This window comes from Theobroma cacao, chromosome 1 (assembly GCF_000208745.1).
Source record: "Theobroma cacao cultivar B97-61/B2 chromosome 1, Criollo_cocoa_genome_V2, whole genome shotgun sequence".
In the NCBI taxonomy this organism is placed as follows: Eukaryota; Viridiplantae; Streptophyta; class Magnoliopsida; order Malvales; family Malvaceae; genus Theobroma; species Theobroma cacao.
In genome coordinates, this window is record NC_030850.1 from 19,629,279 (window position 1) to 19,652,732 (window position 23,454).

General features: G+C 36.1%; 2 protein-coding genes across 2 annotated transcripts; one reads left to right on the forward strand and one right to left on the reverse strand.

Annotated features, from left to right (window-relative positions):
• On the forward strand, positions 2,351–4,308 carry LOC108661374. The gene is made up of 5 exons (XM_018117626.1): positions 2,351–2,442; positions 2,640–2,815; positions 2,924–3,260; positions 3,306–3,974; positions 4,056–4,308. The coding sequence occupies exons 1-5, from the start codon at positions 2,351–2,353 to the stop codon at positions 4,306–4,308; spliced, it is 1,527 nt and encodes a 508-aa protein (XP_017973115.1).
• LOC108661375 lies at positions 7,405–7,782 on the reverse strand. The gene has a single exon (XM_018117633.1). The coding sequence runs from the start codon at positions 7,780–7,782 to the stop codon at positions 7,405–7,407; it is 378 nt and encodes a 125-aa protein (XP_017973122.1).

The window sequence follows — 23,454 nt, forward strand, 5'->3', positions numbered from 1 at the left end:
CACAAACTCAGTTTTATGAAGGCTTAATTCTAGGGATTTAAATCCTTAAAATTCTTGGCAAAAATTTGGATAATTTATGGAACCTTTCCGTAAAAAAATCCTCAGCTAATTGGTGCAACTAATTGCACAAATTTAGGCCTTTATTGGTTGCCAAGCCAAACAAAACCATGACTGTCACTGTTGCAAATAGCAGATGTTTTAGCCATGTTGTGGTAACTTCACCTCCACCATTAGCCGCACAAAATCACCCATCTTGAAACATTTCCAATGTGTATTGATCCCTTAATTTTCCTGCATTTTATGAAGCACTTAAGCCTCACTTTTATGGCTGAAAATGGACCAATACCATGGCTGGACAGAATCGAATTCTACCATTTAAATCACACCATAATGTCATGAGATCGAATCTTTATTTGCTAAATTAATTTGTGCATCTCATGCACATGTTAATCTGCAATATTTTGACATTAAAATAAGATTAATATTATGACAAATAAATTTTAAAATTTACAATCAAAATCTATCTAGAAATCAAAATAACTAGAACAAATTATAAAATTTTAAAACTTACTAATTTGTGTAGAACAAAACCCGAACATCTCATATTCCTTTTCAACAAGGCATTAACAACAATAGACATTAAAATGTGTTAAAATCGAACTAAGGAAGTGCTAATTCTATTTTATAGAATTATTTTATTCCAATTTTGTTATTAAATATTAGCTAAGTCCTCAATTTTCAATTATAATTTAATTATTTTTAGTTGTTTTTATAATTAGTTTATTTTTTAGTGATTTATTTTAATTTTATGTTATTCTTTTCAATTTGGTTATTATTTATTAGTTTTTATATTTTTTGTTGGATTAAAAGTGATTGGGCTTAATTTTGGAAAGTAAGGTGTTGAAAGACCTAGAATCTACTTGCATATGCTTCAGTATTTTGGCCATATCTCGAGCTACAGAATTCAAAATGATGCGATTCTTAGACCATTGGAAAGCTAAGAGACAAAGATACAACTTTTATGCAGATAAATTTACCCAGTTCTACCTCAAAAATATATAAAATTGCATCGGCAAATGGCTAGATGTACTGTGTCGGGAATGGAAATTTGTAAAGATTGATAATTGATTTTTGGGCCTCTTATTACACTTTTAAGCCCAATTAAACCCTAGGTCAGCTTAAGGAACTTTAGGTTAAGCTTATTAGTATAAATAGGATGTGTTTAACAACATTAAGGGCGACAACCTTTAGAGATTCAAGAAGCTAGAAGTTGAGGTGAAACTTGGAGATCAAGGCGGCAAATATTGTTTTGTTTTCTTCCTTGGCTTTTATTTTTCTTGTTACTTTCAATGGTTGAATTTTATACAATGTTATTTTATTTTGCAATTATGAGTAGCTAATTTTTTTTTCTAGGATTGCAATTGAACTCACATGTAATCTAAGTTTTTAATCTCTTTCTTACTTATTTTTAGTGGGATTTGAATTGTTTATTCGAATTTGTTCTTAATGCTTTTAATTACTTGGCCACCAATTAAATTGATCTAGGAACCTAAACAAACTTGGGAAAGGGAATTTAGAGTAAACTAAAATTGGGATAGCATATGATCATATTAATTAATTTGCGTATAGGATAGGGATATACCTGTAGGCCATATGTAGCCAGATTAGAGCCTGAACTTAATGAGTCTGTTTTAATTTCAATTCACATAGGGATATAGTGTTTTGGTTAAAATAGATATTTTTATAAGATGAGTCAAGAGACCCTTATAAATAATTGAGGACTCTAGGTTAGCAATTCAACCCATTGAAATAAGTTAAGGAAGAAAGGTAAGATTTAGATGAAGTGTGAGAGATATTGTAATCCTAAGCTTGTTTGATTTGATATTTTTTCAAGTTATTATTATTTTGATTTTCTTGTTGGTTTAAATTTTAGTTAATTAGTTTAGTTGATCAATTAATTTTGAGTGTTTGGATAAGATTAAATTGTTCTAATTTTAGTACGTAGTAAAATTTTAAATCAATTCTCTGTGGGATCGATACTCTACTTACTAATATATTGTCTATTCAATACGTATACTTGTATAGTGGAATTTTAATTGACAAGTTTTTGGCGCCGTTGCCGGGAAATTGTTTCTAAAATTTTTACTAATACTAATACCAAGTAATTTAGTCTTACATCAATTTTTGTTTTTCTTGTTTTAATTTTAAATTTTGATTGCTTGCAAATATCTTTGTTCATTGTATGCAAACAAGAAACAACTTGAATCTTGTTCCTTTTGATCTTGAGATAGAAAGAACTTTCAAAAGACGTCGAAGGGAGAATTTGCAAGTTGTAGCTTTAAATCAGACAATGGCTGAGGATAACAATAATAATGGCAATAATGCCATTAATCTAGTTCCCGAAGTAAATAGAGCACTACGAGATTATGTTGTTCCTCTTTTGTAAGGTTTGCACCAAAGCATTAGGAGACCTTCCATCAATGTGAATAATTTTGAAATTAAACCAGCCTACATTCAGATGATTCAGTCTTCAGTCTAGTTTGGTGGGTTACCCAGTAATGATCCTAATGCTCATTTAGTAAATTCTTGGAGATTTGCGATACCTTTAAATATAATGGAGTAACTGATGATGCTATTAGATTGAGACTGTTTCCGTTTTCTCTAAGGGATAAAACAAAAAGTTGGCTTAATTCACTGTCCAATGGATCTATCACTACATGGGAGGACTTGGCTCAAAAGTTTCTCACAAAGTTCTTCTTGCCTGTAAAGAGTGTAAAGATGAGGAACGATATCACCTCATTCACACAATTTGATGGTAAGTCCTTGTATGAAGCTTGGGAGAGGTTTAAATAATTACTGAGAAAATGTCCACATCATGGGATTCCTGATTCGTTGCAAGTTCAAACATTCGACAATGGGCTAGTTCGGACAATAAAAACCACAATCGATGTTGCTGCTGGTGGGGCATTAATGAGTAAGAATGCTACAGATGCTTATAATATGTTGGAGAAGATGGCTTCAAATAATTATCAATGGCCTTCAGAAAGGTTGGGTTCAAGAAAAGCTGCTAGAGCCTATGAAATTGATGCAATTGGCAACTTAGCTGTGCAAGTGGCTACACTGTCTAAGAAATTTGACACATTGGGAGTTCATGCAGTTAAAAATTCATTTGTAGTTTGTGAGATGTGTGGAGATAGTCATTCAAGTGATCAATGTTCATACAATTCTACATCATTACAATTTGTGGGGAACTTCAACAGGTAACAGAATAACCCATATTCTAATACATACAATCTTGGTTGGAGAAACCACCCTAACTTTTCATGGAACAACAATGCAGGGCCTTTCAATCTAAACCCCATCATGCCTCCTAGTTTTCAACAACAAGCTAGACCACCAATTCTTGAAAAAAAGTCCCAAGTGGAAGAACTTCTCTTGCAATATATGTCAAAGACTGATGCTTTAATTCAAAGCTATGGAGCCTCCTTGAGAAACCTTGAGACCAAAGTGGGACAGCTTGTAAACTCTTTCAATAATAGACCCCAAGGTGCCTTACTAAGTGATACACAAGTCAATCCCAAAGGTAAGGAACATTGTAATGCAATTACCCTTAGGATTGGCAAAGAAGTTGAAGGGGTGAGTAGAAAATCAATTGAATCTTCAAAGCAGCATGTACATGATGACAAGGCAATTGTTGAGAAAGAAATTAAAGTGGAAAAGACAGATAATGGGCAAGCTAAGAATCAAGGGGATTCTCAAGCAATTTATCCTCCACCACCATTCCCACAAAGGTTGAAAAGGCAAAAGCTTGATAAACAGTTTGAAAATTTTCTCAATGTTTTCAAGAAGCTCCATATAAACATCCTTTTTGCTGAACCTTTGGAAAACATGCCAAGTTATGTTAAATTCTTGAAAGACATCTTAACTAAGAAGAGGAAACTGGAAGATTTTGAAACAGTGGCACTTATTGAGGAGTGCAGCGTAATAATTTAGAACAAGCTTCCACCAAAACTTAAAGATCTAGGGAGTTTTTCTATACCTTGTACTATTGGTAGATTTAAATTTGCTAAAGCTTTATGTGATTTGGGTGCAAGTGTTTCAATCATGCCTTTGTCAATTGCTAAAAAAATTAGACTTAAAGAGATACAACCTACCACAGTTTCTTTGCAATTAGCAAATAGAACAATCAGGTATCCTGTTGGGATTATTGAGGATGTATTGGTTAAAGTTGGGCATCTCTACATTCCGATGGACTTCATTATGCTTAAGATGAAAGAGGAACTGGAAATTCCTTTAATCTTAGGGTGACCATTCTTGGCCACTGCAGGAGCAATCATTGATGTGAGCGAAGGCAAGATAACTTTCAAAGTTGGAGAAGAGGTAGTTTAGTTTAATATTTTAAATGCAAATAAACATCTTGGCTCTACAAATTATTGCTATAGAGTGGAGTTAATTGATGAAGGCAAAGGTGAACCTATTTCTCCACCTACAAATAAGCAAGCATCAATCTTTGAAAGTGAGCAACCACCCCGCCCATGAGACCTAAGCAGTCACCAACGGAGCATCCTCCACCACCATCTAATTGTCTTTTCAAGATTGGACAACAAGTAATGATGCTTTCTAGATCATACTTCAAGCTTTTTCCATGGAAACGCAATGAAAGATGGTGGGGTCCTTTGAAAGTACTAAAGGCTTATCGTTGTGGAATAATTGAGATTTATAGTGAGGATACGGGAACAATCAGGGTTAATGGGATAAGCCTCAGATCATATTCCGAGGATGAAGAACTGAAAAAGGGGGTGTTATAGTCAAGCTAATGACTATAAACGAGCACTTCTTGGGAGGCAACCCAAGCTCCTCAACCTTACTAATTTTCCTCTTTTATTTAATTTTTGTTAGTTTCAATTTATTTCTTGTGATCTAATTCCATTTTATGTTTCCTTTTTGTAAGTGATTGGTTAATAAAAAAATTTCAAAAAAAAAATCAACGCCATGGCCCTAAACCCTAAACCTTAAACCCTAAACAATGAGCTGAAACAGAAGGTTTCAGTGTCGTGGCCCTTAAAGGGAGAGACGCGACGCTGGATGAAGCAGACCAGGTAGGCGCTCAACCTTGAGAGCTGTGGCACTAAGTTAGGGCACAGCCCTAACCCTTTGAAAACCCTCTCATATTTTTTTTTCTTCTTCTTCGACCGCCATCCCTACTCCCATTCTTCCTCCTCCTACCAATCTCTTACCTTCCTCTGTTTTCTCTTTTTCACTCCAAGTTTTTGCATACTATTTCTACTTGGATATTTTTTATTTTCCATTTGAAAACTTGCATTCATTGCACTCTTAAGGTAAGTACTCCTCCCAACACTTGGCTTTCAATTATTTTGTGTAGAGAAAGGATAAGGTTGGTGTTAATGGCAAATTTTATAATTTTTGCACCTTGAATGAGTCCATTGTGCATGTTTGTTAATGGGTTTTGTAGACTTCCTCATGATTAATGCTTAGAGTGCCAAAAATTTTGAACATTTATGCTAATTTCTTATTACCCATATATTGAATTCATGGACTTTTTGTTTGTTGCATATATAATTGATGAATGCTTTGTTGCTGAGAGTAGATGATAGGTGGTAACGATGCGAAGGACATGCAGACTGCAGCTTCAGAGTTAGGGTAGTATTCTTTTCCTTTTTCTTTTATTTTCTTTTATCACATTGAGGATAATGTTTATTCCAAGTTTGGGGGAGTGGTTTAGAATTTTATTAGTTAATTTTTTTTTAGTTAGCTTTATTTTAAGATATGTCTTGCATATTTATTTATGTGTTGCATGTTTTATTGTGTTTCAAAAAAAATTTTGAGATAGTTGCACCTCATTCATGGTTGTCCCAATCCCAAGATGATATTTTAATTATCTTTTGATTCTTAGCTTTTGGGAAACATATAGTTATGATTTAATTTTATGTGATATTCTTGTGTTAGCTTTATTTTAGAATGTGAATTCCAATAATTTGAGTATTATACGCTTTTACTTAAATTTTTTTATGATTTAGAGAGATTTTATGTTGATGAAAAGTATAGTGAAGTCAAGAATTCTAGAATTTGTTTGATTCTCTCTTGAGGCGAAATCTTAGATAACACCTAGGATAGGAAGTGATTTAGGCCATCGTTGGACCGTTTGAGTTTTTTTGAGTCTACCCTGTTATATTTATCCTTAGTCACCCTTTTTGAGCCTAATTTACCTTTTCTTTGTAATTACATAATTATGTTAGCCTTGGCCTGTCTATTTATGTCACGACCCAAATTTCGGGCCATGACCAGTGCATGGGTCCAATGGACGTAGCCCACTAAGCCCAAGCAAGCCTATTTATATGACTTGTTCATCATTCCATCAAAAATTGCTAAAGTCACATTTCATAATTCCAACTCAAAATAATGCTAACCATTGCCAACTCATACTGGCATTACTAGTCAAAATATACATACATTGTCTAATACATACATCTTAATAATTTACATCAGGTTTGTCTATACACAACAAAAGGGATACTCAACTTCCAGCAGAGAGACTTAGGCCAAAGTTCAACTATTGGATGCCGAGATACCTACCAAGGAGACGAATCTATGAGGACACCTCGACCTAGTTACCGGCTGCCTCCTGATCTTGGTGGGTTTGTAATTGAATTTCTTTTCAAAATTTTTCCAAGCTATTATAGAAGCTCCCTTTTTCTCTCTCTTAAATACTTAGCTAGTGAGAGAAAATATGGAAGTAAGACTTTTCGAGGGTTTTAAAGTGAAAGAGTGAAAGAGCACAAAAGGTTTTATGAAACGGTCCACAAAAGCATGAAAATTGGAGCTAGTTTGAGAGAAATTATGGAGATTACAAAACAAGCTTCCATGGCGGATCAAAGAAATGTGAGATGGGAAGAAGACTAAGAAGCTGCTGGAGAAAATGATATTTATAACTAAAGCTTATCCAATCTCAACTCAAATTATGAAAATGCCCTTAACAAGTTGGCTTGTTCTCCTCCAATCCTTGGTGTAATCTTTTTACTCTTTTGACACTGGGACAAAGTCCATAATAGTCTAGAAATACTCGGGTTCATGAAAACTTAAAATTTCGACTCGAGATGAAAAATAACCATTTTGCCCCTACCTTGGAAATCATCATTATTTTTATTTCCTTCATCATTTTACCCTTATTTTCACCATTCATTTATGCCTTAGGCCTACTTAGGCCTTAATATTGTTTGAACGCCTACTTCTAAGGGCTCACTGAGAAAATGATGAAATTACCCCGGGCCATTTTTATTGCGTCTACACCTAGTTATGGGCCTATAGAGGTCGAGGTCTCACATTTTCCCCCACTAAAAGAAATTCGGTCCCCGAATTTAAATTCAACTATAAGGTAGCATACCTCTAAGCATCAAAGAGGTGTGGATATTTTATCCGCATCTCCTCCTCGGCTTCCCACGTCACTTCTTCACTGGTGTGGTTTTGCCATAACACTTTCACGGAGGCTACATCCTTTGAACGAAGCTTTTCAACTTGCCTATCCAAGATAGCCATTGGTTGCTCCTCATAGGTTAAATCATCTTGCAACTGGATGGTTTCATACTGTATTACATGAGATAGGTCTGGGTTATACTTCTTAAGCATTGAAAAATGAAATACGGGGTGAATATTCGAAAGGTCCGGTGGTAGTGCCAAACGATATGCCACTGCTCCAACTATTTCTAAGATCTCGAAGGGTTCTATATACTGAGGACTTAATTTTTCTTTCTTGCCAAACCTCATTACCCCTTTAGTTGGTGAGACCTTCAAAAATACGTGATCTCTCACTTGAAACTCTAAGTCTCTCCACCTGTTATCAACATATGACTTTTTTCTACTTTGTACTGATAACATCCTCTGATGAATCATGCATATTTTCTAAGTGGCGTCCTACACCAACTCAGGCCCCAAGGGTTTCTTTTCTCCCACCTCTAGTCATCCAATGAGTGACTTGTATCTCCGTCCATATAATGCTTCAAACGGTGCCATTTGGATGTTAGCTTGGAAACTGTTATTATAGGCAAATTCCACTAAGGGTAGATATCGATCCCATTTGACCCCAAGGTCTATTACACATGCCCTCAACATATCTTTTAATGTCTGTATTGTTCGTTCAGATTGTCCATCAGTCTAGGGGTGGAAAGTTGTGCTGAAGTCCAATTTAGTGCCCAACACTTCCTACAACTTTCCCTATAACCTACTGGTGAATTGTTCTCCTCTGTCAGATACTATAGAAATGGGGATACCATGCAGTCGTACTATTTCATCTACATAAACTCGAGCGAATTGAGTAGCCACGTACGTAGTCTTAGCTAGAAGAAAATGGGCTGAATTCGTTAACCGGTCTACTATGATCCAAATCGAGTTGCAGCCACGACTAGTTCAAGGCAAGCCCTTACAAATTCCATTGCAACATGCTCCCACTTCCATTCAGGCACTAGTAATGGTTGTAGTAACCTTGTAGGCCTTTGATGCTCGACCTTAACTTGTTGACAAACCAGGCACTTGGAGATGAACTCAGCTACATCTTTCTTAAGTCTTTCCCACCAATATACCTCTTTCAAATCTTGATACATCTTTGTAGCCCCTAGATGTACCACATAGGCTGCCATGTGCACTTCCTCCAATATTTCTCTCCTCAATCCATCATTATCGGGCACATAAAGTCTGGTTCCATACCTCAATACTCCATCTGTGCCTTTAGTAAACATTTTTCCTTTCCTTCCTTGAGGATCCTCTAAGGCCTTAGCTACAAACTCATTTTTACTTTGTGCTTTTTTAATCCGATCCATTAAGATAGGCCTCACTCTAAAATGTGCTAGTAATGCATTTGCCTTTGAAACTTCCAAATGCACACCCATGTCTCCCAAGCTATGCATCTCCCTAATCAAGGATCTCCTATCTGTGGAAATATGTGCCAGGCTCCCCATCTATTTTCGACTCAAGACATCTACCACTACATTTGCCTTACCGGGATGCTAAAGAATAGTATAATCATAATCCTTTAGCAACTCCATCCGCTTACGTTGTCTCAAGTTAAGATCCCTTTGCTGAAATATATACTTTAGGCTTTTGTGGTCCATATATATCTCGCAAGTCTCACCATACAAGTAATGTCTCCAAATCTTTAAGGTAAACACGATTGCTGCCATCTCCAAATCGTGTGAGGGTAATTTTGCTCATGCCTTTTAAGTTGCCTTGATGCATATGCAATCACCTTCCCATGCTGCATTAATACATACCCTAAACCAACCTACGATGCATCACAGAATACCGTATAACCCCTTGTGCCTTGCGGTAGGCTTAATACTAAAGTTGTGGTAAGACATGCCTTAAGCTTCTTAAAGTTATCCTCACAAGCATCTAACCACTTAAATTTTGTATCTTTACGTGTCAGCTTAGTCAGAGGGGTGACTATTTTGGAGAAGTCCTTCACAAAATGACGATAATAGCTAGCCAAACCCAGAAAGCTTCTAATCTCCATAACTTATGTTGGCCTTGGCCACTTTTCCATTGCCTCAACTTTCTTTGGATCGACTTGTACCCCCTCCTTGGATACCACATGTCCTAAGAATGCAACACTTTTAAGCCAAAATTCACACTTGGAGAACTTAGCATACAATTGATGTTCTCTCAAAGTTTAGAGCATTATCTTAAAATGCTACTTGTGCTCCTCTCGGCTCTTTGAGTAGATCAAGATGTCATCAATAAACACCACCATGAACTTGTCCAAATAGGGCTTGAACACTCGATTCATCAAATCCATAAAGGCCGTAGGGGCATTCGTAAGCCCAAATGACATCACCAAGAACTCATAGTGTCCATATCTTGTTCGAAATTTGGTCTTTGGTATATCTTCATTTTGGATCCTCAACTGATGGTACCTAGATCATAAATCTATCTTAGAGAAACATTGTGCTCCTTGTGGTTGATCAAATAAATCATCTATTCTTGGAAGGGGGTACTTATTTTTCACAGTCACTTTATTAAGCTGTCGGTAGTCAATGCACAATCTAAGTGACCCATCTTTCTTCTTTACAAATAGCATCGATGCTCCCCATGGTGAGACGCTAAGACGGATGAAGCCTCTATCCAACAAATCTTCTAACTGATCCTTAAGCTTTTTAAGCTCCGCAAGTGCCATTCTATGTAGGGGTATGGATATAGGTCTAGTGTCGGTAATCAAATCTATGCAAAATTCAATCTCTCACTCAGGCGGTAAACCTGGTAGTTCCTCGGGAAATACATCCATGAACTCATTCACTACTGACACTTGGCTTATGTCTCCAACCTTCGCTTGAGTATCCTTCACAACAGCCAAGTAACCTGAACAACCCTGTCTTAATAACCTTCTGGTATACATGACCAATATCAAATTGGTTGGAGCATTACTCCTATCCCCCTGAATACTAAATGATGGTTCATCGGGAAAATCAAATCTGACCAATTTATGATAACAATCCACGTTGGCATGGCAGGGTGATAACTAATCCATTCTCAAGATCACGTCAAAGTCTAAGGTGTCTAACACCACTAGATTCACCAAAGTGTCTTTCTCCTTGACTCGAACTACACAGGACTCATATTCCCATTCGGCCACAAATACCTCCTTTAAAGGAGTAGACACCATTAATTGTTCTTCTTTCCTAACATGATTCTTACCCAAACGAAATGCAAAACGTAGAGAAAGAAAAGAATGGGTAGCACCAAGATCAAACAATACTCAAGCATCCATATTACAAACAAAAAGAGTACTTGAGACCACTGCATTGAATGTCTGGATCTCTTGGGGTGTTAAAGCATATACCTTCGCTTGGCCCCCACCAGCTAAACTCTGATGTCAAGACCCAGATGGCCTGCTCTAAGAGGAAGTAACAGCACCTCTACCTCTCGATCTGCTAGCTTCCCGACCAAACGAGGTAGGTATTGAAGGAGTAGATGAAACTGGCTGAGCAGAGTTATAGGTAGAACCTTGCGATTGTTGAGCCATCGGGCAACTCCTCTGTAGATGTCCAAGTTGACCACACTTACAACAAACTCTCATAGTATGAAAGCATATTCCTCTATGTCATCCCCCACAAGTATTGCAACGATTGATAATTTGACTACCTTGCCTTGAATCTTGCTGCCTCCCCACACTAAAAGTTTCTGCCCTAATCCAACACTGGCACTAGTCACATCACTCCCCTTTTAGGATAACCGTAAGTCCCTCTGTGAGCCTTGATGACTAGAAGATGAAATACCACTACTGAAGTCTCTACGACCTTGAAAGCTCTCTATCTTGGACCTTTTTGCTTTATCCCTCGCAGCTTTACTCTCACTAGTCTATATCTCAATTTGCTGAGTGCAATCCACTGCTGCGAAGTAGGTATTGAAATCTCGAGATGCCACAGCCCTAAACAATGGCTCCACTAGCCCATCCACAAACCTCTGAATCTTCATCTCCTTAGTAAAAACTAGATAGGGCACATACCGAGCCAGTTACGTGAATTTGATGTTGTATTTTGACACCATCATATTGGGGTCTGTACTAATGCCTCAAACTCCCTAGCCCGTGCATTATGTACACTGAGTGGTAAGAATCGATCTAAAAAGATTGTACTGAACTCCTTCCAAGTCAACGGCGTTGCATCCCCCGACCTACCTCTATGCAAGGAGCCATACCATTCTTATGCCATGTCCTCTAATCGAAAGGCGACTAGCTCGGCTGATCTAGTGCTAAAGAATCCCAGGGCCTCACAAATTTTCTCGATCTTATCTAAGAAAATTTGAGGTTTCTTCAATGCATCAGACCCTAAAAATGATGGAGGCTTAAGCTTTAGGAAATCAGGAAAGGAAATCTCTAAATGACCCCTCTAAACCTCAAGATGTTGATGATCAGTCTGCCCTTAGGAGCTAAGGGATTCTTGTACTACAGGTCTCCCTTTCACTACCCTCTATATATCGTCCATATGAGTTGCCATCATCTCTACAACCTGATTAACTCCTTGTAGACCGCTACCAAGTCCTCGATGGTGATGCCCCTAATTGATTGTCTATCAGCATCGTCTGAAGACTGTCCCTCTTCTCGTCTACTCACAAGCGTATCTGTAACGACCCCTCTTCGATCGCTACTGACTTTCGAGACCTCCCGAAAAGACCCGCTAAGTCCCGAACAAGCCTTACTCACAATGCCTGTTAGTTCACTATATACGAACCCATTCCATATTGATACTAAAAACAATATACTCTTATACCATGATTTAAACCATAAACATAATAATCGATTCAAGCTTTAAACCATTTAATCATAAGTATATACATCGAAATTCACATTCTTCAATTATTTACTTATAACAAAATCAATATCCGTTTACAACTTAACAAACAAAGTGCTACGACTCGACCTCTAACAACGGAGCGACTCTGGATAAAATTCTATGAGATGCCTTTACCTATTTGCGATGGACCATGCACGTCGATGATTACACATTAGGCCGATCCCTATCTGCAAAAAAGGGAAAAAAGAGGGGTGTGAGTCTCACAAACTCAGTGACCATCATCTCCGTGGGTAGGGGATAAATGGGAAACAAGCAAACAGCAGATCAGTTGAATATAAAAATGTAAGATTATAAAAACAATATATTTCAAATGGGGGTTTGTGCCTTATATGAAACACTGATAATTTCTTATGCATTATAAATGTTCAAGTAATAAATCAACCAAGGTAGATAAAAATTTTCACTCTAAAACAGATCCATCACCTTATTCAAGTCAATCATTTGAAATATTGATTTAAAACAATTTTACATAAAAGATTTCCATCATCGAAATCAATTGACATTTTACTCCAATCAAATCAATAAATTTGGGCAAGCTCCCATGAAATCGAATGTTAATCAAATTTATATGTAACTCATAAGTCGCCTCGTACTCAAGGAGTTAAAAATTCATTTCACCATAAAAATAGGGGAGCTGCGAAAAAATCGTATAATTCTGTTTTCACCATGCAAAGAGATATGAGTTTGAAAACCCAAGGAGATTTGTCTCGAGTAGGAAATCAAATAAAATACGTGGTCCCGCTACCATGTAATAACATTCGGGAGCCTCGCTCCACTGGATCCCACATGCGATGGCAGTCTCCATGATGTTGGCTGACATCGGAGAATTAAGCGATCGCAACTGCGTAATCATCTGGTGGCCTAGCCACGCATACATACATCACAGGCCGTGGTCCCTAGCACTCCTAATAGCCCGTCGGCTACTCGAAGGTTCTCTAGCTAGAGCTCACTCGTGCACAAGGGTCACACTTAACCGAAGTGACAATCGGCCTATTCTCGAATCTCTCGATTTATAAAACCATTTTAAAAATCACTTTATGTCCTTGAACTCTCGTTTCAAAATTTTTTTCCAAAGCATTCAACGTAGGGTATGCTAAAATCTATCATTTTCTCAAAATATATTTATGCATGAATTTCAAAACAATAATTTGCATGGTGAATAAGCAATATAACCATGAATGCCCACTACACAAATATAAGGCACAGATTTTGAGGCAAAACAGTGCGAAGGGCTTATTTCCCGTTTTTCAAAACACTTTACATATAATTTATACATATATATATTCAAAACGATTTCTAAACATAATTTGCAACCATAATTTCCTAAGATTGCTACCAGCACATGCAATTCACAATTTTCGCTTTTAAAATAAGTCATACGTATAGGTATATATTTACGAAAATTTTAAAATTGGCACCCCCTACTCACCTCACAATAGCGGGATGTTACGTCGTTATTAGTTCATAGACGTATCTAGTTATTCCTTCCTACTGGTCGTTTGTTATTTTTCTTCGACCTGCCACCACAGTGTTCCACCATTACTTATTTCTTCTATATATTAAAATCCACTAATATATATATATATATATATATATATATATATANAATTTCTTCCTTGATTAATTGTTATAATTACTATTATCTTATTTTATTATTATTTATTATTTTTTTTATTTTTATTTTTTTACCTTTCTTTCTCTTTTCTTTCCTGTTTCCTTTTCTCTCTCTCTTTTGCTCCTCTTCCCTTATCGGTCGACGACACCTCACTTATCCCTCTCTTTCTGCTTCTTTTTCTTTTACTTCTTACTCCCTCCTTTCACTCACCAACCGACTGCACTTCTTTCCTTCTCTCTCTCTCTCTCTCTCTCTCTCTCACACCGCTGACAGCACCCCAAAACTCAGCTTCCTCTCTTTTCTTTCCTCAAAATCCAACAGCAAACTCAACTTTCTTTTCCCCTTAAAATTTACAACAAAACTCTCCTTTTTTTACTCTTTTAAGTGGCAGCACACAACCTCTCTTTTCCAGCCCTATCTTTCTCTCCAAATCAGCTTCACAACCTCTCCTACCTCCCTCAAAAATTGGCAGCACAAAGCTCCCTTTGTCCTTCATAATCCGACAGCACAAACCTTTGTTTATTCTCTCACAAACCCAACAGCACCAGCCCTTGTTTTCTCCCTTAAGCATTGGCAGCACCACTCCTTTTTTTTTCCCTCACCAGTCGGCGGTACCAGCTCTTTCTTTCTCCCTCAAAGCCAGCTTCTTTATTTCCTATTTCTTTCTTCCTTTCTCTTTTTTTCTTGGTCCTTCTCCAGCCGACCTTATCCCCATTTTGACAAGTCAATCTACTTGTCAAATATTTTAGTTCCTCTTCTACCTTTATTGATTGTATTCAGCCGGCCCCACCATCATTTCTTTTTCCTCTTTTGGTCCACTTTAGCCAGCTTAATCCTCTATCCATCCATTTTTTTCTTTTTATTTTACTTTTTATTTTTCCATTTTTTTTCTTACTCTCTCCTTACTTGGCCGGACCCCTACCTCTTCAAAGCAAATCTTAAATTGCCTTTTTCCTCATTTTGCCATTCATTTCTTCTTCTTTATCTTGCTCATTTATTTATTCTTTTATTCTTCTAGCCTTCACACCATTTCTACTTTATGTTTTACTTATTATTTCATGGTCCCATCCAAATCACATCCACTCCACTTTATTATTTCTACATTTGATTGCCATTGTACCAATCAAAGTTCATACAACTAGTTTTAATTTTTATTCTTTATTTACCATAACTTTCATCCTTATAATTTTTGTCCTTTCAACATTTATTAAATTTCAATTTTCTTCTATCTTTCTTCCTTCACGCGTGTACCACCAAAATATCAAAATTGCACCTTAACGCAGTATTACCATAATATTTAAATTTTTACTTACCTGCGCTAGCTCGATTTAATAAAATACGCGAGTCTCACTTATGTCATTTATCTCCAAAAATTCATTCGTTCTTCTTCTCCCCCACTTAAATTGATCATATAATCCTTCTTCAAACTAATTCCCTTAATTAATAAAATATTAATATTTTAATATTATTTTATTCATAAAATAATATTTTATTCTAAAATATCCTTCTCACCCGTAACCGCTCTTTGACACTTTAATTTACATCAAGTGACCCTTTGCCTTATCGATGGGGTCTTATTGGCAACTAACAAGGATACGAGGTGTTACAATCTCCCCCACTTAAATAGAATTCGTCCCCGAATTCACATTACATCAGGTTACTCATGTGACTTTACAATTGTACTTCACTTCCTTCTTCATAGGGATTTTAATCTATCCGCCTCATTTATTTTTGTTTCAACTAAAACACGTTAGGTAAGTCCCTTATCATCTTAAAAACTCAAAACCACGATACTCTTCACAATTGTCTTCTATTATCACCATGATACAAGTATGCCTTGAACTCCATTATTAATTTTTAAACATAATTCCATCTCAATCCTGCCAATTTCGATCACAATCATGGTTACTTATATATGCCCAATCATTATATGTTTACTTCATTTCGTGCTAAACTTCTCGGCATTCATTCATCTTGGTCCCATATACTATTACATAACTCAAGACACTATAAACACACCATTTTCATTCCTGTGCATATTTTCAACATTGGGAGAGGTTCAAGCCTTCAATTATTCCCACATACGTCATATTTACTTTGGTTCTAGGCAATTTAATTCATTTCAATTTTTTCGTAACGTGCACGCCTTAAGATTCACGCTTTAGCCTCATTCTTAAGCCAATGAGATTTACATCATGCAAAAAGGCAACTCACTTGCCAACCGTTAACTTTGATTGTAGTTCTTTCATTCACCATCAATTTTTTTTCATTAGTTCAATTCCTTCATGTCTCAAAGCATGACATCATTATTAACAAAGTTAAATTTCATCTTCTAAATCAACCCCTCCAAATACTTGCATTACAATACTATCACCATTTATTCTCCATTCGTGGCTCTATTGCCACATAGAAAGTTTAGCATAACCATGAAATAACACTTCTTTTACTTCTACATCTCGATCATATTATTCTATTTTTGACTATTATTCTAGAATTCTCCTTATATCCATATAGCTCCATTTCAAATGGTATATCTTGTCATTGTGCCATTTATGCAACTCATCACACATATCATGTTCAAAACCCGAATCACTTAAATAATTTTTTTATTTCATTTCCAAAGATCATATTTAATCCACGAACACTAGATTATGATCAATTTCCAAATTACTCTTTGGGCATGTAAGTTATCATTTAACTTACATTTTACCATACATCATCCCTAATATAATCCATATGAATCCACATCTCAATCACTAAATATCATTTCCATCTAGTTATAATCCGATATCCATGCATGCTTTACGATTTTATTAACCCTTCAAGTTCATCTTTATTGGATCATTGCATCTCATGTAATATCACAATTCCTAAAAGTCATCCTTGTTTCTCATTTACCTTTTATACTTCCATCGTATATGTCCTTGTTCATTTTAATATTAGTTAATCACTTAAGATTTAGATTCGTCGAGGTCATGTACACTTGCGTTTTTTTGAATTCTAATTTCCACCTTAGGGAATTCTCATTAACCAACTTCATTATCAGGATTGCCTTCAATCATCTTATACTATTCCTTTACACCAATACGCCATTATTTTCCTTTTAGCATCTACATAGTCAATGCTGGTAATTACAAAACTTGAAATAGGATTCTACTTAAGTACCTCTTAATATCATTGCCAATATCCATTTTCAAACTTACATCAAGTGACCTCATAACTTTTGCTTTCACCAATAAGCTCCCTAATAATTCCAAGTTCCACATTTCCTTATCATGTATATAAAATGTTTTAAAGTACAACTAACCATTATTCCTAACACTTGTAATTTGGTCTATTCGTTTCAAAACTCTTATACATTGTCGAACACTTAGTTACTTATTTACTCATTAATCCTTGAAACACATTCAGTTCAAAAGCATGCACTTATTCTCTGAGATATTTTAATGCATTCTCATTTATTCATACCTCAATTTGTATCCTTAAATTTCTTATATGCCACATAATTAACCTTGTCTTATTACCAACCTATTTTCCTTCAACTATATCTTAATTACAGATCTTCTTAACGGTACGGTAAATTCGTTCTGTTGTTATGCCAACCTCAAATTCCTTCACAATTTCCTCACTTGGTATTAGCATCTTTTTATATCTTAGTATTCATCTTTAGTCCACGTAATATTCCTCTTTTTACTTGCATGCCACGATATCTAAGTCCATGAAAAACCTTTTGGTTCACATAATATTCCCAAGTCATTCAAACCTCCGCATAATAATGTTCAGTATCAAGGTCAATGTCACGAATTCAACTTATAAATTTATTTTCATACTCCATACAATTTGCTCATGTGACCGAAACATGGGATATTCTTAGTGCTCTGACACTGAACCAATAGCATTGTGGTCAATCAAATAGGTCTCACTTAAAGACATCCTTTCCATATGGTATAACAAATTTTAATTTCATACTACCACGCATAGTGATTCACCCATTCTAGCGTCCACAATTCCTTTGACATATTTGCTTACTAACCTTTTACTTCACGATCACACATCAATTATAATAATCACTGATTTTTACCCTTAAGCTAATTCATGTACTTATAAGTATAACCTATAATAGGTCAAATCAATTCTTGTGATCTCACAATCACTTAATTGAAATCAAAACCAGCTCCATCTAAGCTATAATACACATATTCAACACATATTCGCATATAAAATATTTTAAAAGCCCAACACCATTTATATATGGCATAACAAGCTCAATTAACATAATGCACTTACCTCCGTGTACGTGAGTATCAATTTACACCTCCTTTAATACTTGGATTTATAAACCTCAAATGAATCTCAACAATCACCATTTATTCCAGTCAAAATATGCTTCTTATTACCATTATCGTATGTCCTCCTTTATATTAACCTCAAATACCACCCATTGTCATCAAATTTCTTCCCATTGACAATCATGGCTCAAATTTTAACTCCACCAAATGAATGAGTTATTACGGACCTATTAGTCCAGCTCCACTTTCCTCCACCCTTAGTTAGAGGGGTATATCATCACAACAACCTTTCATTAGGAACATTTGCTTAAAATCTTTCCAACAGCAGTTTGTGTCCCGAGTGGCATCTCAAACTCGGACAACAGCACTACTTATGAATTTTTACATGATGATAGCAAAAAAGGTAGGTTACTAGGAATAAGAGTTTATATAGCCTCCTGTCTATGACTTGTGCTGCAGTCACAAACCATAAACTAGACTCTACATTAACTCCGACAACTCTGTTGACTGACACAAGAATCCCTAGGACTCGACTAAACCTAGGGCTCTGATACCACCTTTGTAACGACCCCTCCTCAGTCGCTACTGGTGTCCAAGACCTCCCGAAAAGACCCGTTAAGTCCCGAACAAGCCTTACTCACAATGCCCGTTAGTTCACTATATACGAACCCATTCCATATTGATACTAAAAATAATATACTCTCATACCATGATTTAAACCATAAACATAATAATCGATTCAAGCTTTAAACCATTTAATCACAAGTATATGCATCAAAATTCACATTCTTCAATTATTTACTTATAACAAAATCAATATTCGTTTACAACTTAATAAATAAAGTGCTACGACTTGACCTTTAACAGCGGAGCGTCTCTGGATAAAATGCTACGAGATGCCTTTACCTATTTGCGGTGGACCATACACGCCGATGATTACACATTAGGCCGATCCCTGTTTGCAAAAAAAGAAAAAAAAAGGGTGTGAGTCTCACAAACTCAGTGATCATCGGCTCCGTGAGCAGGGGACAAATGGGAAACAAGCAAACAACAGATCAATTGAATATAAAAATGTAAGATTATAAAAACAATATATTTCAAACGGGGGTTTGTGCCTTATATGAAACACTGAGAATTTCTTATGCATTATAAATGTTCAAGTAATAAATCAACCAAGGTAGATAAAAATTTTCACTCCAAAACAGATCCATCACCTTACTCAAGTCAATCATTTGAAATATTGATTTAAAATAATTTTACATAAAAGATTTCCGTCATCGAAATCAATTGACATTTTACTCCAATCAAATCAATAAATTCGGGCAAGCTCCCATGAAATCGAATGTTAATCAAATTTATACATAACTCACAAGTCGCCTTGTACTCAAGGAGTTAAAAATTCATTTCACCATAAAAATAGCGGAGCTGCGAAAAATCATATAATTCTGTTTTCACCATGCAAAAATATATAAGTTTGAAAATCGAAGGACATTTTTGTCTCGAGTAAGAAAATCAAATAAAATTTGTGATCCCGCTACCACGTAATAACATCCGGGAGCCTCGCTCCACCAGATCCCACATGCCATAGCAGTCTCCACGATATTGGTCGACATCAGAGAATCAAGTGGTCGCAACCGCGTAATCATCTGGTGTCCTAGCCACGCATACATATATCATAGGCCGTAGTCCCCACCATGCCTAAACACCCATCGACGACTCGAAGGTTCTCTAGTTAGAGCTCACTCGTGCACGAGGGTCACACTTAACTGAAGTGACAACTAGCCTACTCTCGAATCTCTCGGATGATAAAATCATTTTAAAAATCACTTTATGTCCTTGAACTCTCGTTTCAAAATTTTTTTCCAAAGCATTCAACATAGGATATGCTAAAATCTATCATTTTCTCAAAATATATTTATGCATGAATTTCAAAACAATAATTTGCATGGTGAATAAGCAATATAACCATGAATGCCCACTGCACAAATATAAGGCACAGATTTTGAGGCAAAATAGTGCGAAGGGCTTGTTTCCCATTTTTCAAAACACTTTACATATATTTTATACATATATATATATATATATATATATATTCAAAATGATTTCTAAACGTAATTTGCAACCACAATTTTCTAAGATTGCTACCAGCACATGCTATCCACAATTTTCGCGTTTAAAATAAGTCATACGTATAGGTATATATTTACGAAAATTTTAAAATTGACACCCCCTACTCACCTCGCAATAGCGGGATGTTACGTTGCTATTAGTTTGTAGACATATCTTGTTATTCCTTCCTACTGGTCGTTCGTTACTTTTCTTCAGCCTGCCACCACAGTGTTCCACCGTTACTTATTTCTCCTATATATTAAAACCCACTAATATATATATATTATACTTTACTTTATTTTATTATTTTTTTTTAACCTTTCTTTCTCCTTTCTTTCCTGTTTCTTTCTCTCTCTCTTTTGCTCCTCTTCCCCAGTCAGTCTACGACACCTCACTTCTCTCTCTCTTTTTGCTCTTTTTTCTTTTCCTTCCTTCTCCCTCATTTCACTCACCAACTGGCTGCACTTCCTTCCTTTCTCTCTCTCTCACGGTCGGCAACACCCCAAAACTCAACTTCCTCTCTTTTCTTTCCTCAAAATCCAGCAACAAACTCAACTTTCTTTTCCCCTTAAAATTTACAGCAAAACTCTCCTCTTTTTACTCATTTAAGTGGCAGCACACAACCTCTCTTTTCCAGCCCTATCTTTCTCTCCAAATCAACTTCACAACCTCTCCTACCTCCCTCAAAAATCGGCAGCACAAAGCTTCCTTTGTCCTCCACAATCCGGCAGCACAAACCTTTGTTTATTCTCTCAAAAACCCAACAGCACCAGCCCTTGTTTTCTCCCTCAAGCATTGGCAACACCACTCTTTTATTTTTCCCTCACCAGCTGATGGTACCATCTCTTTCTTTCTCCCTCAAAGCCAGCTTCTTTCTTTCCTTTTTCCTTCTTCCTTTCTCTCTTTTTCTTGGTCCTTCTCCAGCCGACCTTATCCCCATTTTGACAAGTCAATCTACTTGTCAAATATTTTAGTTTCTTTTCTACATTTAATGATTGTATTCAGCTGGCCCTACCATCATTTTTTTTTCTTCTCTTTGTCCACTTTGGCCGATGTAATCCTCTATCCATCCATTTTTTTCTTTTTCTTTTACTTCTTAGTTTTCCATTTTTTTTTCTTACTCTCTCCTTACTTGGCCAAGCCCCTACCTCTTCAAAACAAATCTTAAATTGCCTCTTTCCTCATTTTGCCGTTCATTTCTTCTTCTTTATCTTGCTCATTTATTTATTCTTTTATTCTTCTATCCTTTACACCATTTTTACTTTATGTTTTACTTATTATTTCATGGTCCCATCCAAATCACATCCACTCCACTTTATTTTTTCTACATTTAATCGCCATTGTACCAATCAAAGTTCATACAACTAGTTTTAATTTTTATTCTTTATTTACCATAACTTTTATCCTTATAATTTTAGTCCTTTCAAAATTTATTAAATTTTAATTTTCTTCTATCTTTCTTCCTTCACTCGTGTACCACCAAAATATAGAAATTGCACCTTAACGTAGTATTACCATAATATTTAAATTTTTATTTACCCACGCTAGCTTGATTTAATAAAACACGCGAGTCTCATTTACGTCATCTATCTCCAAAAATTCATTCATTCTTCTTCTCCCCCACTTAAATTGATCATATAATCCTTCTTTAGACTGATTCCCTTAATTAATAAAATATTAATATTTTTACATTATTTTATTCATAAAATAATATTTTATTCTAAAATATTCTTCTCACCCGTAATCGCTTTTTGACACTTTAATTTACATCAAGTGATCCTTTGCCTTATAGATGGGGTCTTATTGGCGACTAACAAGGATACGGGGTGTTACAGTATCCGCCCTCACCGGCCTAGTGGCCCCACCACATCTACCTCACCCCCTAAGGGTGGATGCTTGTGGCCTATCTATTATTTCATTAGGAGCATTTTGCTCCCCCATCCATCTTAAAGCGGCTCGTGTCTTAGGTGGCATTCTTACCTAGACAAGAGCAAACACTTGTTATTAAACACATTTTGTAATTATAATCATATCTAAGGAAAAATGTGGTTTCTAATATAGGGAATCTATGTGGTCCTTTGGTTGTAAAATGTGCCGCGGTTCACACTTCACAATCGAAGTTTCCACATAAAGACCCGACACTCCGTTAGACCAACAAAAGGAAGTCCTCAGACCTACATAACCTAGGGCTCTGATACCAAATTTGTCAAGACCCAATTTCGAGCTATGACCGACACATGGGCCCAATGGACATAGCCCATTAAGCTCAAGCAAGCCTATTTATATGACCTGTTCATCATTCCATCAAAAATTGCTAAAGTCACATTTCATAATTCCAATTCAAAATAATACTAACCATTGCCAACTTATAGTGGCATTACCAGTCAAAATATACATATATTATCCAATACATACATCTTAATAATTTACATCGGGTTTTTCTATACACAACAAAAAGGATACTCGACTTCCAGTGGAAAGACTCGGGTGAAAGTTTGACTATTGAATGCCGAGATACCTACCAAGGAGACAAATCTACGAGGACACCTCAACCTAGTTATCGGTTGCCTCCTGATCTTGGTGGGTTTGTAATTGAATTTCTTTTTAAAATTCTTCCAAGCTATTATAGAAGCTCTCTTTTTCTCTCTCTAAAACACCTAGATAGTGAGAGGAAATATGGAAGTAAGACTTTTCAAGGGTTTTAAAGTGAGAAAGTGAAAGAGCACAAAAGGTTCTATGAAAGGGTGCACAAAAGCATGAAAATTGGAGCTAGCTTGAGAGAAGTTATGGAGGTTTCAAAACAAGCTTCCATGGAGGATGAAAGAAACGTGAGATGGGAAGAAGAAGAAGAAGAAGAAGCTGCTGGAGAAAATGATATTTATAGCTAAAACTTATCCAATCTCTACTCAACTTACGAAAATGCCCTTAACAAGTTGGCTTGTTCTCCTCCAATCCTTAGTGCAATCTTTTTACTCTTTTGACACTGGGACCAAGTCCATAATAGTCTAGAAATACTCAGGTTCATGAAAACTTAAAATTTCGACTCTAGATGAAAAATAACCATTTTGCCCCTACCTTGGAA